General features: G+C 36.6%; 1 protein-coding gene across 32 annotated transcripts in view; it reads left to right on the top strand.

Annotated features, from left to right (window-relative positions):
- The window catches only part of PUM2 (pumilio RNA binding family member 2), a 99,632-nt gene extending 92,056 nt beyond the window's left edge, over window positions 1–7,576 (top strand). For all 32 annotated transcript variants that reach the window (XM_081593630.1, XM_081593621.1, XM_081593625.1 and 29 more), the window contains 5 exons: window positions 1,248–1,385; window positions 2,024–2,149; window positions 2,385–2,506; window positions 3,210–3,402; window positions 4,591–7,576. In XM_081593630.1, the coding sequence (XP_081449756.1) occupies window positions 1,248–1,385; window positions 2,024–2,149; window positions 2,385–2,506; window positions 3,210–3,402; window positions 4,591–4,722 (711 nt within the window). In that variant the 3' untranslated portion in view covers window positions 4,723–7,576. The remainder of the gene's footprint in view (window positions 1–1,247; window positions 1,386–2,023; window positions 2,150–2,384; window positions 2,507–3,209; window positions 3,403–4,590) is intronic.
- Window positions 7,577–14,263: the final 6,687 nt, after the last annotated feature.

Below are 14,263 nucleotides of genomic sequence, written 5' to 3'. Positions count from 1 at the left end.
ACTTACATTTTTTCCCTAAGGATTAAGATGTGTGTTAATGAAGTCGTAGAATTTTATAGGAAAAATAGTTAAAAGAAAATGCACCATAACTTTAACCTTATTATTGAAAAGTGCAAGTGAAGTCACTCAGTCGTATCCGACTCTTTGAGACCCCATGGACTGTAGCCCACCAGGCTGCTCCATCCATGGAATTTTCCAGGCAACAGTGCTGGAGTTGCCATTTCCTTCTCCAGAGGATCTTCCTGACCCAGGGATCAAACCCAGGACTCCCACATTGCAGGCAGATGCTTTACTGTCTGAGCTTATTAATCAAATATAAATTGAAAAATGTCATCTTTGCCCATTAAATGAGTAAAGATCTAAAATCTCCTGAGAATCTGTCCCTGAAGAAGGTATAAAATGTTAAAGGAAAATATTGAATCAAGTTGTGGCTGGTCCTGTGCCCACCCCTTCGCGTGCATGCGCCACCACCACCACCCATCCCCCGCCCCCGAATTGTGTAGCTTGAAGGGTCTTAGTTCCCCACTAGGGAGAGCCTGGGCCCCCAGCAGCAGAAGTGCAGAGTCCTAAAAACTGGACCACCAGGGAATTCCTTGAATCAAATTCCTTGTTATAAGATTATTAAAAAGAATAAAAATGCTCAATAATAATTTTTCATAATTGATATATTACATGAAAATTACACGGCTCTTCAGGGCTTACTCAGCTCCTTACCCTTTTCTGTGTGCTTGATAATCTCAAATACCCATCAGTAATAACTACTTGGGGGAATTCCTTGGCAATTCAGTGGTTAGGATGCCATTCCACTGCAGGGGGCATAGCATAGTTTGTCCCTGGTTGAGGAACTAAGATCCTGCATGCTGAACAGCACGGCCAAAAAAATGATGATGATGATTATTTGGGGGAAGGAGTATGCTTAGTCGAGAAAAGTATAGTATTCTGACATCATTATATTAGTTGTCAGCTGAGAAAGATGAGTGGAAGATATATACAGTGAAGACAGTTTAAATATAGCAAATTGAGTATCACTAGGTTATATTTTAGCAAATATCATTTACATTATAATCCAAAATATTTTAGTAATTCTCACCTTCAGTGGCTTTTGCTTATTAACACTTTCGGGATTTTAAACTTTGATATATAAAAAATTGCAAACAAATTTTTGAATATACTTTTGTTCCCATCTCATTACTTTTACTCCTTTTATGTTGTTTGGTAAGGTAATATAAATGTCTTCTGTTTTGCAGAGTGAAATGGTAAAGGAGCTAGATGGTCATGTACTCAAATGTGTGAAAGATCAAAATGGAAACCATGTTGTACAAAAGTGTATTGAATGTGTTCAGCCACAGTCACTACAGTTCATCATTGATGCTTTCAAAGGACAAGTAAGATTGACTTTTGTCTTCTAGTTAGAATTTGTTAACACTTTTTTTTTTATAAATCACAGGATGATACCTAGTACTTTCATGCAAGGAGATAAATACCAAATGTGTGTTAATTTCTGCCTCTTTCATAGGGTGTGAGTGAGTCAATAGATAGCTTCATCTTTGCAGCTGAAAAATGTAGAAGTATGAGTTTAATTATATTACTCTAAGAAAGATAACTGCTGTTAGCGTTGTAAGCCCGACATTGTTTTCCAAATTTCCTGGGGGAGGGGGAAGGAGAGAAGAAGACTTAAGACTGTATAATAAAAGACAGAAAAATAAATATAAATTAGTAACTAATACATAATAATTAATAGTGTCTGATTACAGTGAGCACTACCACTACCCCACGATCCATTCTTTGTCATTATTACATGCCTTCCTTCTTCTGATGAGGTTCCTTTTGATCAAAATATCTGTTAGCTCCTAAACTGAGTATCCTGTTTCCCAGTCTTTGCCAATGTGGCAGTTGATGTATTAAATGTAAATTCCCTGTTCTTCTATGTTAAATTAACTCAACATGTTATCAAAAACCTGTATAAACCAGTCTTTCCAAAAATGTCACAGATTGGAAGTTTATTTCTTCTAATTGTTTTAAGGTATTTGTACTTTCAACTCATCCTTATGGCTGCAGAGTAATCCAGCGCATCCTGGAGCATTGCACTGCAGAGCAGACCTTACCTATCTTAGAAGAACTCCACCAACATACAGAGCAGTTGGTACAGGTATAAAATCCCTAAAATTTGAAATGTTTATATACTTCTGTAAATGGTTCTGATTTTTTAAAGGAAATATAATTTATTGTTAACACACTATAGAGTTAACACACAGTGAAACAAAAGCCTTTTGTATTCTCCTGATTGTACTATTGGATTTTTAGAAAAATGATAAACATCTTTTTTAAGAATTACCGTTATTCCTAACAAATGAGGAAATCAATTTTTAAATGTCTGCACTCAGGATCAGTATGGCAATTATGTTATTCAGCATGTACTGGAACATGGTCGACCTGAAGACAAGAGCAAAATTGTTTCTGAAATCCGAGGAAAGGTCTTAGCCTTGAGTCAACACAAATTTGCCAGGTATTGCATTATTTTCTCATTCCAAGGGTCAGGTCTTTTAACACTCTGGCTTTTTAAGCACAGAAATGCATATAGACTATAACATTGGAATACAGTCTCTCTCTAATTTTTTTTAGTAGAGGCAAAAAGTGCATCTAGAGTGTTGCTTTTGTTCTTAAAGAATCTATATGACAAATTAGTTTGCCCACGTATATACCATTTTTGAAATCGGTTTGGAAAATTATTTCTTCCCAAGATGTGTGGATAATTGCACATTTAATTCATTTAGTTCATGCTCATGAAAGCCTCAGACCTTATTAATGACCTAATTTCCCACACACACACACACCCCACCCACTCCCCTTGAATTATGGGTCTTTGATTTGTTTTTGTTTAGCCATACCACGTGGCCTGTGGGTTCTTAGTTCCCCAACTAGGGATCAAACTCATGCCCCCTGCATTGGAAACTCGGGGTCTTAACCGCTGGACTGCCAGGGAAGTCCCTAATAATTTTAAAGAGGCCTGCCATTAAACTTGGGGATGTCCCATATGGATTCTTCCATGATATTAATTTCTGTTTTAGAAGGAACTGGAGAATTACAAAAGAATCCTATTTTGACTATTCTGCCTTCCAGTGCACTGAACAAGTTCTTTCAAAAGCCAGAGAAAGTTTTCTGTAAAAAAATGACAAAATGATTTTCAGTTATGTACTTTAATTTTTTAGCAATGTAGTAGAAAAGTGTGTTACTCATGCCTCCCGTGCTGAGAGAGCTTTACTGATTGACGAAGTTTGCTGCCAGAATGATGGTCCTCACAGTGCCTTATACACCATGATGAAGGACCAGTATGCCAATTATGTCGTTCAGAAGATGATTGATATGGCTGAACCTGGTCAGAGAAAGATAATCATGCACAAGGTAATACCATTTGTAGCACTTAAAATAGATGATTCAGTTTGTTCAGGCTACTCCTTTAACTTCCTCAGAATGTCTGAACTTGCAGAAAAAGTTTAAAATCAGTGGAAAACCTTTGGCAGATGTAGGTATGCTGTATCCTTTTGTTAAGTTCTTAAGGTAATCAGTTCAATAAAATCACATTCATTTCTCATATTTACCTACTGTTAGCATTGTCTTTCCCTTTACCTAATCAATTAAGCTGTTTTCTCTCTATCCTTTTTCTACAGTCTAATGATTCTCAAAGAAATCATTACTTTCCACAGGAAAACTTACTGTTAAAATGAATACTGGTGGTATTTTTGCCCTCTTGATTTTGTTTTTAAAATTTAATATTTCTGTTTAAGAATGTATACCTGTAACACTTTTTTAGTCTTATTTTTAACTGCATTATTTATTTACCAATTTCATATTTAGGGCATTTCAATTACTTATTTTTTAGTAACTGTTCTTAACAGTGTTTTATATCAACATCTTTGCATAATTAAATGTTTTTGTAAGGTAAATTCCTAGATGTGGAAATAAGTGGCACAAAGTATGTGAACATGTTACATTTTAATAGATTCTGCCAAGTTGCTTTCCAAAAATTTTGTACAAGTTTGCATATCTGTCTGGTATTTGCCTGTTTATCATTATCTCATCAATACCAGTTATTGCTTATAAAATCTTTTCCAGTCTAGATGGAAAGATAATGATATGATTCTTCTCATAGGCTTTTTTAAAACTACTAGGGAAATACTGAATATCTTGAATGTATTAGCTCTCACATATCTTGCTTGTTCATGTCTTTTGCTTCATTTTGTATTGAAGTTTTGTCTAGTTGCTTAGAGTTATAGAATTCTTCCCTCATAAACTTTGTAAGAATACACTAGCTCATTAGTGATACTTCTCTGCTGTGTTTGGAGTTTCTCTGTTATTTGCATGTGTAATTGTTTATGGGAATAGTGGCTTGTTTTATTCGTTAGACAATTTTGAGAGTAGAAGTTTGGAGAGACTGAGTGGAACAGAACTGCTTGTGCAAACAACTTTCTTTGGATTTGAATTTTAAAATTGCAGTTATTTCTTCCAAATCACCCAGATTTAGGGGCAGATTTTTTAGGAATCAGAAACTAAAATAACTTAGATTTCCTAAGCAGATTATTTATTTTTCAGATTCGACCTCACATTACTACTTTGCGCAAATATACATATGGGAAGCATATACTGGCCAAGTTGGAAAAATATTATTTGAAAAATAGCCCAGATCTAGGGCCTATTGGAGGACCACCAAATGGAATGCTGTAAAGGAAAAAAGAAGATAATGTAACCATGTGAGAGGAGTGTTTCTTTTGTGAATTATCAAAACACAACTCAACTATGAATCTTCAAATTTTTTTTAAAGCAAAACTATTTATTGACTTTATTCATCCATTTGTAAATTTTTTAAGGTTCTTGTGTATATTTGGGGGTGGGGGTGGTGAATTATAAATTATATTCAGCCCTGAATGGAGACCTATCAGATTGGATTGCTGGCAAAGCACAGAATGCCTGTATATGATGTAACTGTATCAAAAAATGCTGTCACATATTTTGTAAATTTTTACCTTGTAAAGTCACAAAAATAGTTTTTAAAAGAAAAAGTACAGTATTCTTTTAATAAACTGGCTTGCAGTCTGGTAGGTCTACGGACCCCATAGCACAACAGGTTTATAGAGATGTATATAGAAATATAGTCCTTATTTTTTTTTTGTCCTTTGTGTGAAGCCTTTTATAACAGATTAACAATCAACTGCATAAATATTATTAATATTTTAAAGAGAAAGTTAAGTTGTATTTTGGTAATTCACAAACTATCATGCAAATAAAAACTCAGTAAGATAAGAATTAAGTGATTTGAAAGGAAAAGAACTTATAGTATTGACAGTGGATGTGGTTTTAATACAAATACTGCCCTAAAATGTCTCTGGCAATGTACAGAAGTATTGTATATACTTACATATGTAATTGTTATAAGAGGTAGAAAAAAAACAGAATCATGGTGACACTTCCATCCAATTAAGTATGCTAAATGAAAAGTTAAGTTCCATTTTAACTTTTCAGTTTGATTTGCGATGAGAAAGAGTGGAGATTTGTATATTGTTTTGCTTATAGAATTACAAGGACATGTTCAGAAAGTGTTGAGCTTTATTTTGCTTTTTCATAGTAGATTCAGAAAGTAGGAACCTGATAGAGGTGAAAAGGGGCCACTGAAAAGTGAATTTGGTAGCTCAACATTTAAGCATGATTACATATTCAGATAGCTTTTTTTTGCTTCCTATAAATATATGCATTGTGTGTGTAGTAATAGATGTAAGTTTACAGTTTGAAAGCAAATCTTGTTTCAATGTTTATTATAAAAGCCTTGCTAATTTGGTAGTGATGCTTTCTTTGGTTGTACAGGTGTATATTTGTAAACCTCAATGCTGTAAATGGAATTTGTTTTATCTCTTTGGGAAACATTTGCATTTTGGTGTACATTTATGTCCCTGCCCTCTGACCTGGCATATAGTGTTGTATAATGTAAATTGATTTCTCCAAATTGAGAGTGATTTTTAAAAATTTTTTATCTTTATATGGTTTCAGAAGTATGAACCAGCTTTCTTTTTATTATTGTGAAAAACACTTTGTTTTATAACATAGTTGTTGACTCTGTTAATATGGACATGCTAGGATTTGGATCACTTTCAAGAAGTCAGGGTATTGTGCATAATAGAAAGTATTGGACTGAGATATTTGATTACTATGGAGGCCAATGCTTTTTCCATCTTATTAAATGTGATGTGACTTTTTTTCTTTGTACAGAAGAGTACTGTATTTTTGAATAGCCTACTCCCAAGTAATAGCAAATCTGTATGATAACATTTTTTCTCTGGACATAAGACATAACAGTAACATGATGTACATTTACAAGCGGCCTTATGTACATTTCCCAACAATCTTTTTAAGGCAAAATTGTGACCATATGTGTATAATTAAAATCGTTTTTAATCCTTTGCCTATGAAAATATTTTGGAAAAAACTTGCTTTGTATATTCAGTTTCTGAAAGATAAAGAAAGTGCTTTGTATTTTGTTGAAGTCAGTATTTTGTATAAAAATTTTATGTTGACTCACTTATGTTTAGTGCTAAAAACTAATGAACCATGCTATCTCTTTTAATTGAATATGTAAGGGATTTTTTTATTGGAAGTCTGCAGAAGAATACCAGTCTTCTGAGCACAATAGTGAACATAAAGGTTTTTCACATAGCTGTTCATATCATGAACCTAAAAATAATGGCATGAAGTTTGGGGTGCCAGGCATAGTTTTTCATGTTTGATGTTGAGTTATTCTAGTTTTCTAACCCAACATTCCTTGTTGAGGCCATTAAATTTAACCATTTGTCGCTGTCCCTTCTCACAGTCACACTTGTTCATCAGCATGTCCCAGCCATAGTGACAGAGCTTTTTTCCCCTCCATACAGGGCTGCTCCCTGCCACCCTTCCCACTTTGTTTTGCCAGCCTCAGAATGTCTTGGCCCTGTGTTGAACTTTTGTTCCCAGTATCAGCTCATGGTTTCAGGATCAAAGTTGTCCTTGGAGATTGGTGGTGACTTTCCTGGATTTGCACAGTTAAATTCCTGGTTTTTCTTTATCTTCTATCCACACAGACAAGTTATTTCTACAGATTTAGAAAGTCCTGGAGAACAGCACATTGGGAAACTGGACCATTGTCTTGGATTCCTGATGTTCTTGTGTGTCCCATTATTAGCAACCCAATCTTCCCAGTATTTTAGGGCTTATCGTAGAAAAATATCTGTTACTCTGGAAATTTTGGTCTGCCATTTTTGATGCCCACCTCTCTGATTCCACCTTTTAATAAATTGGCATGAGGTTTTGGTATAATCTGAAAGTGACATTTTAGAATAAACTTAATTGGGCAGAACCACTTAGGCTTTACTCTTGGTTGTCTTTTGATATGAATTGTTTCTGGACCAGTTTGTCCAAGTCCTGGCTCTTATTGGTTCATATGAAATAATGTTATCTTCAGTTCTTTGTATATTATGTATAAATTAGAAAATGAAAAATGTGTGAATAACATTGTATGAAATAAATCTGGTCTTGTGTTTTTCTCTACATAAAATACCCCGCTGTACCTCAATTACAATTCCCATTAACCATTCAAGTTTACTCTGATTTAAGGAAAATGAAAATATCTTTATCACATGGATGCTAGTCTGGGGCCAGTGATTGCACTGATGGTATGAATCCTATCTTACAATATTCATAATCTCTGTCTAACTACATAGAGTCATTACATACTTCATATGATGAAACTTCAACCCTGTTTCTTTACTGATAAAATGACAGTTCAAAGTTGTTTTTGAGGATTAATTAAATCACATATCTTTACCCACAGGTGTTTGTTTCCTTTGCACATACATGCATTTTAGGAGACTGTGTTGTCTAAAAGTACAGTCTAGGTTCAGGCCTGTATTTAAAGTTAAACTGACTTGTCACAAACCTTGTGAATTTGATTGTGTTACCTCAGCCTTAGTACCTTCATTTTTAGTATGAAGTGAAAGTCACTCAGTCATGTCCGCCTCTGTGACCCCATGGATAGTGCATGGAATTCTCCAGGCCAGAATACTGGAGTGGGTAGCCTTTCCTATCTCCAGGGGATCTTCCCAACCCAGAGATCGAACCCAGGTCTCCCACATTGCAGGCAGATTCTTTACCAGCTGAGCCACAAGGGAAGCCCTCATCTTTAGTATGGGATGAAGCTATTTTTAAATCCTTAGTGGTTTTAAGAATTGAAGATAGATAGATACATAAAGAGACCTAGAACCTAATTCTCAACTGTGCTAATACTTTTTCCTGTCCCTTCTATAGCTGATTTTTTTAATCTATATAGATAATTTGGTAGAATTCAAAACGGATATCTTCATAAAACTAAGTGGGAAAAGGAATTTTTCTCATACACATTGTTTATCCTCCATTTTAGTTTTATCTTGGTTTGGTTCTATTCCCAACTGTTAGCCCTTCTGGAGTGTTTCACCTACCCCATTATAGTGATGAAATTAAAGTTCCTAAAAGGGAAATAAATGTCACATCCTCCCACCCTAGTTTATCAACATCACAAAAGTGTTTTCCTAAAGTGACCTGGGTAGTAGTCTATTTGCCTTCGTAACAATGGTTTCTCCAAAGCGGGTGGGCGAGTAGAGGAAGGCGGAGAAAGCCCTAAGGAGTAAGTAGTCTTCACTGTCTACCTTACCCATCTGACTTGAAAGGACTGGATCAACATACAGGATTTGAATGTGCAGCCATTCGGTCAATTCATCTCTAGACACAACGTGAGAAGGGATAGAGCTCTCGGTAGAGGCTCCAGTGTGCCTCTGGAAGGCACTGCTGAGGGAAAGGTAGGGGCCAGGCCTAGGTTGCGCCCTGAGGTGTGTGATCTGTGTGGTTACCCTTTAGGCCTCTTAAGTTATCTGCATGTAAGTAGAAATAACATCCTGACTTCCTGCAGAACCTCAGATCTGAGAGTACTTGATGCTAAGAACCTTGTAAGTATAGAGTAGATCCTATGGGAAGCTCAAAATTCAGTGGACTATTTGTTGAACTTTTATTATCTATCTACACATACTGTTGATAATTTCTTGTTTCTTTTTGTGCCAGTCATACAACTTTTTTTCCCCCTAAAGTTTGGTAGTTTAGGAGAGAAATTGGCTACATTTAGATTCAAATTTTCCTGGGCATAAGAGTGTAAATGGTTCAGTGTTTGAACTCTAGAACTGAACTGCCCAGGTTCCTTTAGTTTTACACTTGTAGACAGCCATTTTCATCTTTTAAGCTTTAGTTTCCTCATATGTAGGCAAGGGAAAAAACACCCACCTCCTAAAACTGTGAGGATTAAAGGAGAATATATGTGACGTGCAGAGGCAGTGAATATTCAGTGCCTTCTGTTAACAGTTAACTACAAAGGGGGGTTTGTTTTTAATTTGCCTATGTACAGCCTCAAAATATTTGACTTAGAGCTCTTGTTTCTGCAAATGAGCTCTTGACTCAAGTTGGCAGATAAATCACTAGGAAGAATACTAGAAGACATGAGTAGGAAACTTTATAGCATTTTAATTTTTTTCTTGGTACATTTAATCTTTTTTTCTTGGTACTGATGGTGGTATTAGTAGCTTTGGCCTGTTGGTGAATGGATGCCAGGATGGAAGCACCACAAAGAAATGAAAGGTAATGTGGTAGAGAACTCGGTCTCTCACACACACACCTAGAAAAGCATAGTAAGAGACTCAGAAGGCACCAAGGTTTTTAGTCTCTACCATTCCTCGTGCTCATCCCTTGCACCATTTTCACTGAGTGAGTGATTCAGGAACCCTTTATGCTAGGATTATGCTTCAATCAGAGAAGTGCTCTGCCAATATATTAATGTTTTGCTGAGTGATTAAGGAGTCTCTCTGGATCTTCTCTGGGTATCTACTTGCTTTGAGAGCTGAACTGTAGTGATAGCCCAGTGTGGAAAAGCTTTGTGTGACTGATTTGACCTAAAGGAAGCCACAGTATCACTCAGTAATTTCTGCGAATTTGGCTTATTCTAGCAAGGAAAGCATTTAATGGAGAAAAATGCCCCTGTTGGCCTTCTAAAACAATCCCTCCAGCATCTGCCTGTGCAACAAAGTTAAGCAGAAGTCTCCTCTCAAAGCAGTAGGTATGTAGAAATCAGACCAGAGGGGTCTCACCCAGGTCTTGATACCAGTCACAGAATTTAGCCTTCAGGGTCTACATGATAACTCCTAGTGGACAGGGCCATCTAACTTCCTAGGCTTGTCAAGGGCTGCCTGAGAAGATTGTGATTCTCGCACCTCGGCAGACATTTTAGGAGCAGTGTTGGGGCCCATGCAGTTGAGTAGAAGGTTCTCTTCAAGTTCAGGACCAGGCCATTACTGTGAACGCAGAACCTAAGTCATGGTCAGGGTTTATGGAAAGGTTGGTAAACAGTGGAGAAAAAATATACCGCAAACCATTCCATGATCAAATGCTGAGAAAGCACTGTGTCCTATTTGTTGTTTGGAAAGAGTAAGCCTGAGAAAAAATTAGTTTATACCTCAACAGCTTTAAATTTAGACAGAAATCAAGAATTCAAAGATAAACACAGGTGGGAAGCACAGCACAGGATGCAGTGCCTTGGGCTAGGAAGGGAAGGGAGAAATGAATAGACTTACACTAGGATGAGTAGGTGGACCTGGGAAGTTGGGGTTGAGGCCATGGCATCAGCTACCGTGTTTTTTTACAGTTGTGGTTAATGAACACCTCAAAGAATGAGGTCCTTGAAGCAATGCTGTGGTTAACAACAGGGAATCATAAATTCTTGAACAAGGAGTGATAAGTGCAGTGCTGGAAAGGACCCACCTACATGATGGGCAGAGCTTTGGAAGTAGGGAGAAACTGAAGGGATGGTGAAGTTACCACTACGAGTTACAGAGTTAAAGAATTCCATTAACACTGCCAACTCCTCAGTCTCACTCAGGCCTTTCATGAGAAGCCTTGAAAAGCCAGGAGGTCTCAACATCTGGTGGGCCGTTTTTACAGCAAAGGTTGGAAGGAAAGCATGTGGATTACCCAGAGGAGGGGAGTGAAATTTGGGAGCCCTCCCTGCCCCAACTTCTTTGAAACTCAATTCTGAAATCATATAGGGCACATTCATTGAATGGACTGCAGTAGGATTCACTGAATAGAAGTAGAAAAGGGGACCAAAAATGTTCCTTAGAAGTATATCTATTACTAGAAATATATCTTAGGAATCTTTAAAATACCATTCATTCTTAATAGCTCCTAGGTAAAAAAATCCTACTCTGGAATAAGCTGTTCGCGCTAACTTCAAAATTAATTACAGTGAGAGTATTGTACAAAGCCTGGGGGATTCGAGCCAAAGGCTATTCAGAGAAAAACGTTTAGCCAAGAAAATCTAATTTAAAAACTAATTACAAAAAAAAGTATAAGGAATTAGTAAACCCCACAAAAATAGATTCAATCAAAAATAATCATGAATTAGACATGCTTTTGTCAAATTTGAATTTTGAAAAAGGACAATACAAACAGTATCAGATATAAAATTATTTTTCTAATTATAAGAGCATTTATATTAAAAAGTCTACCTGTAAATTAAAAATTGAAATGGGTAATTCTCTAGGGCAATATAAAGTTCAAGAACTGATTCAAGAGAAAGACAAATACAGTATCACTTATATGTGGAATATAAAAAATAATGCAAATGAACTGCGATACAAAGCAAAAACAGACTCACAGACATAGGAAACAAACTTACAGTTACCAAATGGGAAAGGGAGCAGGTGAGGAATAAATTAGGAGTATGGCAAAAACCTCAGATATGCAGATGACACCACCCTTATGGCAGAAAGCGAAGAAGAACTAAAAAGCCTCTTGATGAAAGTGAAAGAGGAGAGTGAAAAAGTCGGCTTAAAACTCAACATTCAGAAAACTAAGATCATGGCATCCGGTCCCATCACTTCATGGCAAATAGATGGGGAAACAGTGGAAACAGTGGCTGACTATTTTTTGGGGCTCCAAAATCACTGCAGATGGTGACTGCAGTTATGAAATTAAAAGACGCTTGCTCCTTGGAAGAAAAGTTATGACCAACCTAGACAGTATATTAAAAAGCAGACATTACTTTGCCAACAAAGGTCCGTCTAGTCAAAGCTATGGTTTTTCCAGTAGTCATGTATGTATGGATGTGAGAGTTGGACTGTAAAGAAAGCTGAGCACCGAAGAATTGACACTTGAACTGGGGTGTTGGAGAAGACTCTTGAGAGTCCCTTAGACTGGAAGGAGATCCAATCAGCCCATTCTAAAGGAGATCAGTCCTGAATATTCATTGGAAGGATTGATGCTGAAGCTGAAACTCCAATACTTTGGCCATCTGATGCGAAGAACTGACTCATTTGAAAAAACCCTGATGCTGGGCAAGATTGAAGGCAGGAGGAGAAGGGGACGACAGAGGATGAGATGGTCGGATGGCATCACCGACTCAATGTACATGAGTTTGCGTAAACTCTGGGAGTTGGTGATGGACAGGAAGGCCTGGTGTGCTGCAGTCCATGGGGTCGCAAAGAGTTGGACACGACTGAGCAACTAAACTGAACTGAACTGATGGGATTAACAGATACAAACTCCTACACATAAAATAGATAAGCAATAAGGATTTACTGTATAGCATTCAAGATATTACAAAATGTAATAACCTGTCATGGAAAAAATGTGATATATATATATATATATATACACACATCTGAATCACTTTGCTAACACAATATTGTAAATCAACTATACATCAAAAAGAATTGATTTAAGAAGAATAAAAAACTTGAATAGACCAATAATCATAAAAGAAATTAAGAAGGTAGTCAAAGGAACAAAGTTGAAGGAAGGGCTCACGTGTCCTAATTTCAAAACTTTTAAAGCAAGCTACAGTAATCAAAACAGTGTTTGGATGTTGACTAACTGTGGTGATTATTTTGCAGTATATACAAATATCAAATCATTATGTTGTACACCTGAAACTAATACATTATATGTCAATTATATCTTTAAAAAATGAAAATGACAAAAACAAAGTAGGATTCGCATAAAGACAAACATGTAAACCAATAAAAGAGAGGGCACAGAAATAAACTTTCACACATATGATCAAATTATCTTCAACACGAGTACCAAAATCGTTCGAAATGGGGGAAAGCACTGTCTTCAACAAACAATGTGGGAAAACAGGATATCCTTATGCTAAATAATGAAGTTAGACCTTTGCCTTACAGCGTACACAAAAATTAACTCAAAATGGATTAAAGACCTAAAATTATAAAGCTCCTAAAAGAAAACATATGGGGAAAGCTTCATGATACTGGATTTACCAATGATTTCTTGCATGTAGGGCTTTCTTGGTGGCTCAGATGGTAAAGAATCTGCCTGCAATGCAGGAGACTCTGTCTGGTTTGATCCCTAGGTTGGGAAGATTCCCTGGAAAAAGGAATGGCAACCCATTCCAGTATTCTTGCCTTGAGAATTGCATGGACAGAGGAGCAGAGCAGACTACAGTTCATGGGGTCACAAAGAGTTGGATACGAGTGAGCGACTAACACTTTCACTTCACTTCTTGCACCTAACACCAAAAGTACATGCAACCAAAGCAAAAATAGATAAATGGGACTGTATTAAACTTCAAAATGCCTGCATCAACGGGCCTAATCAGCAGAGCAAAAAGAATGGGAGAAAATATTTGCAAGCCATGTATCTGATGAGGGGTTAATATCCAAAATATATAAAGAATTACAACTCAAGAATTAAAAAACACAGTCTTATTAAAAAAAAAAAATGGGTGAAGGACATTAAGAAACATTTCTCCAAAGATGGTATATGAATAGTCAACAAGCATATGAAGTAACTGCAAATCAAAATCACAATGAGATACTACCCCCTCCCATTAGGATGGCTGCTATCAAACAGAAATTAGCAAGTGCTAGTGAGGATGTACAGAAACAAGCCCTATGCCCTGCTGGTGGGAATGTAAAAAGGTGCAGCTGCTATGGAAAACAGTATGGCAGCTCCTCAGAAAGTTACAAATTAGGATTAGCTTATGATCCAGCAATCCTATTTCTGGGTATATATCCAAAAGTACCAGTCAATCCTAAAGGAAATCAACCCTGGGTATTCATTGGAAGGACTGATGAAGCTCCAATACTTTGGCCACATGATGCAAAGAGGTGACTCACTGAAAAAGACCCTGATGCAGTGAAAGATTGAA

This window comes from Giraffa tippelskirchi, chromosome 4, assembly GCF_054371585.1.
Source record: "Giraffa tippelskirchi isolate mGirTip1 chromosome 4, T2T-mGirTip1v1.2.pri, whole genome shotgun sequence".
Classification (NCBI taxonomy): Eukaryota; Metazoa; Chordata; class Mammalia; order Artiodactyla; family Giraffidae; genus Giraffa; species Giraffa tippelskirchi.
The sequence above is the reverse complement of the archived record's forward strand: the minus strand, read 5'-3'. Positions and strand labels throughout refer to the sequence as shown.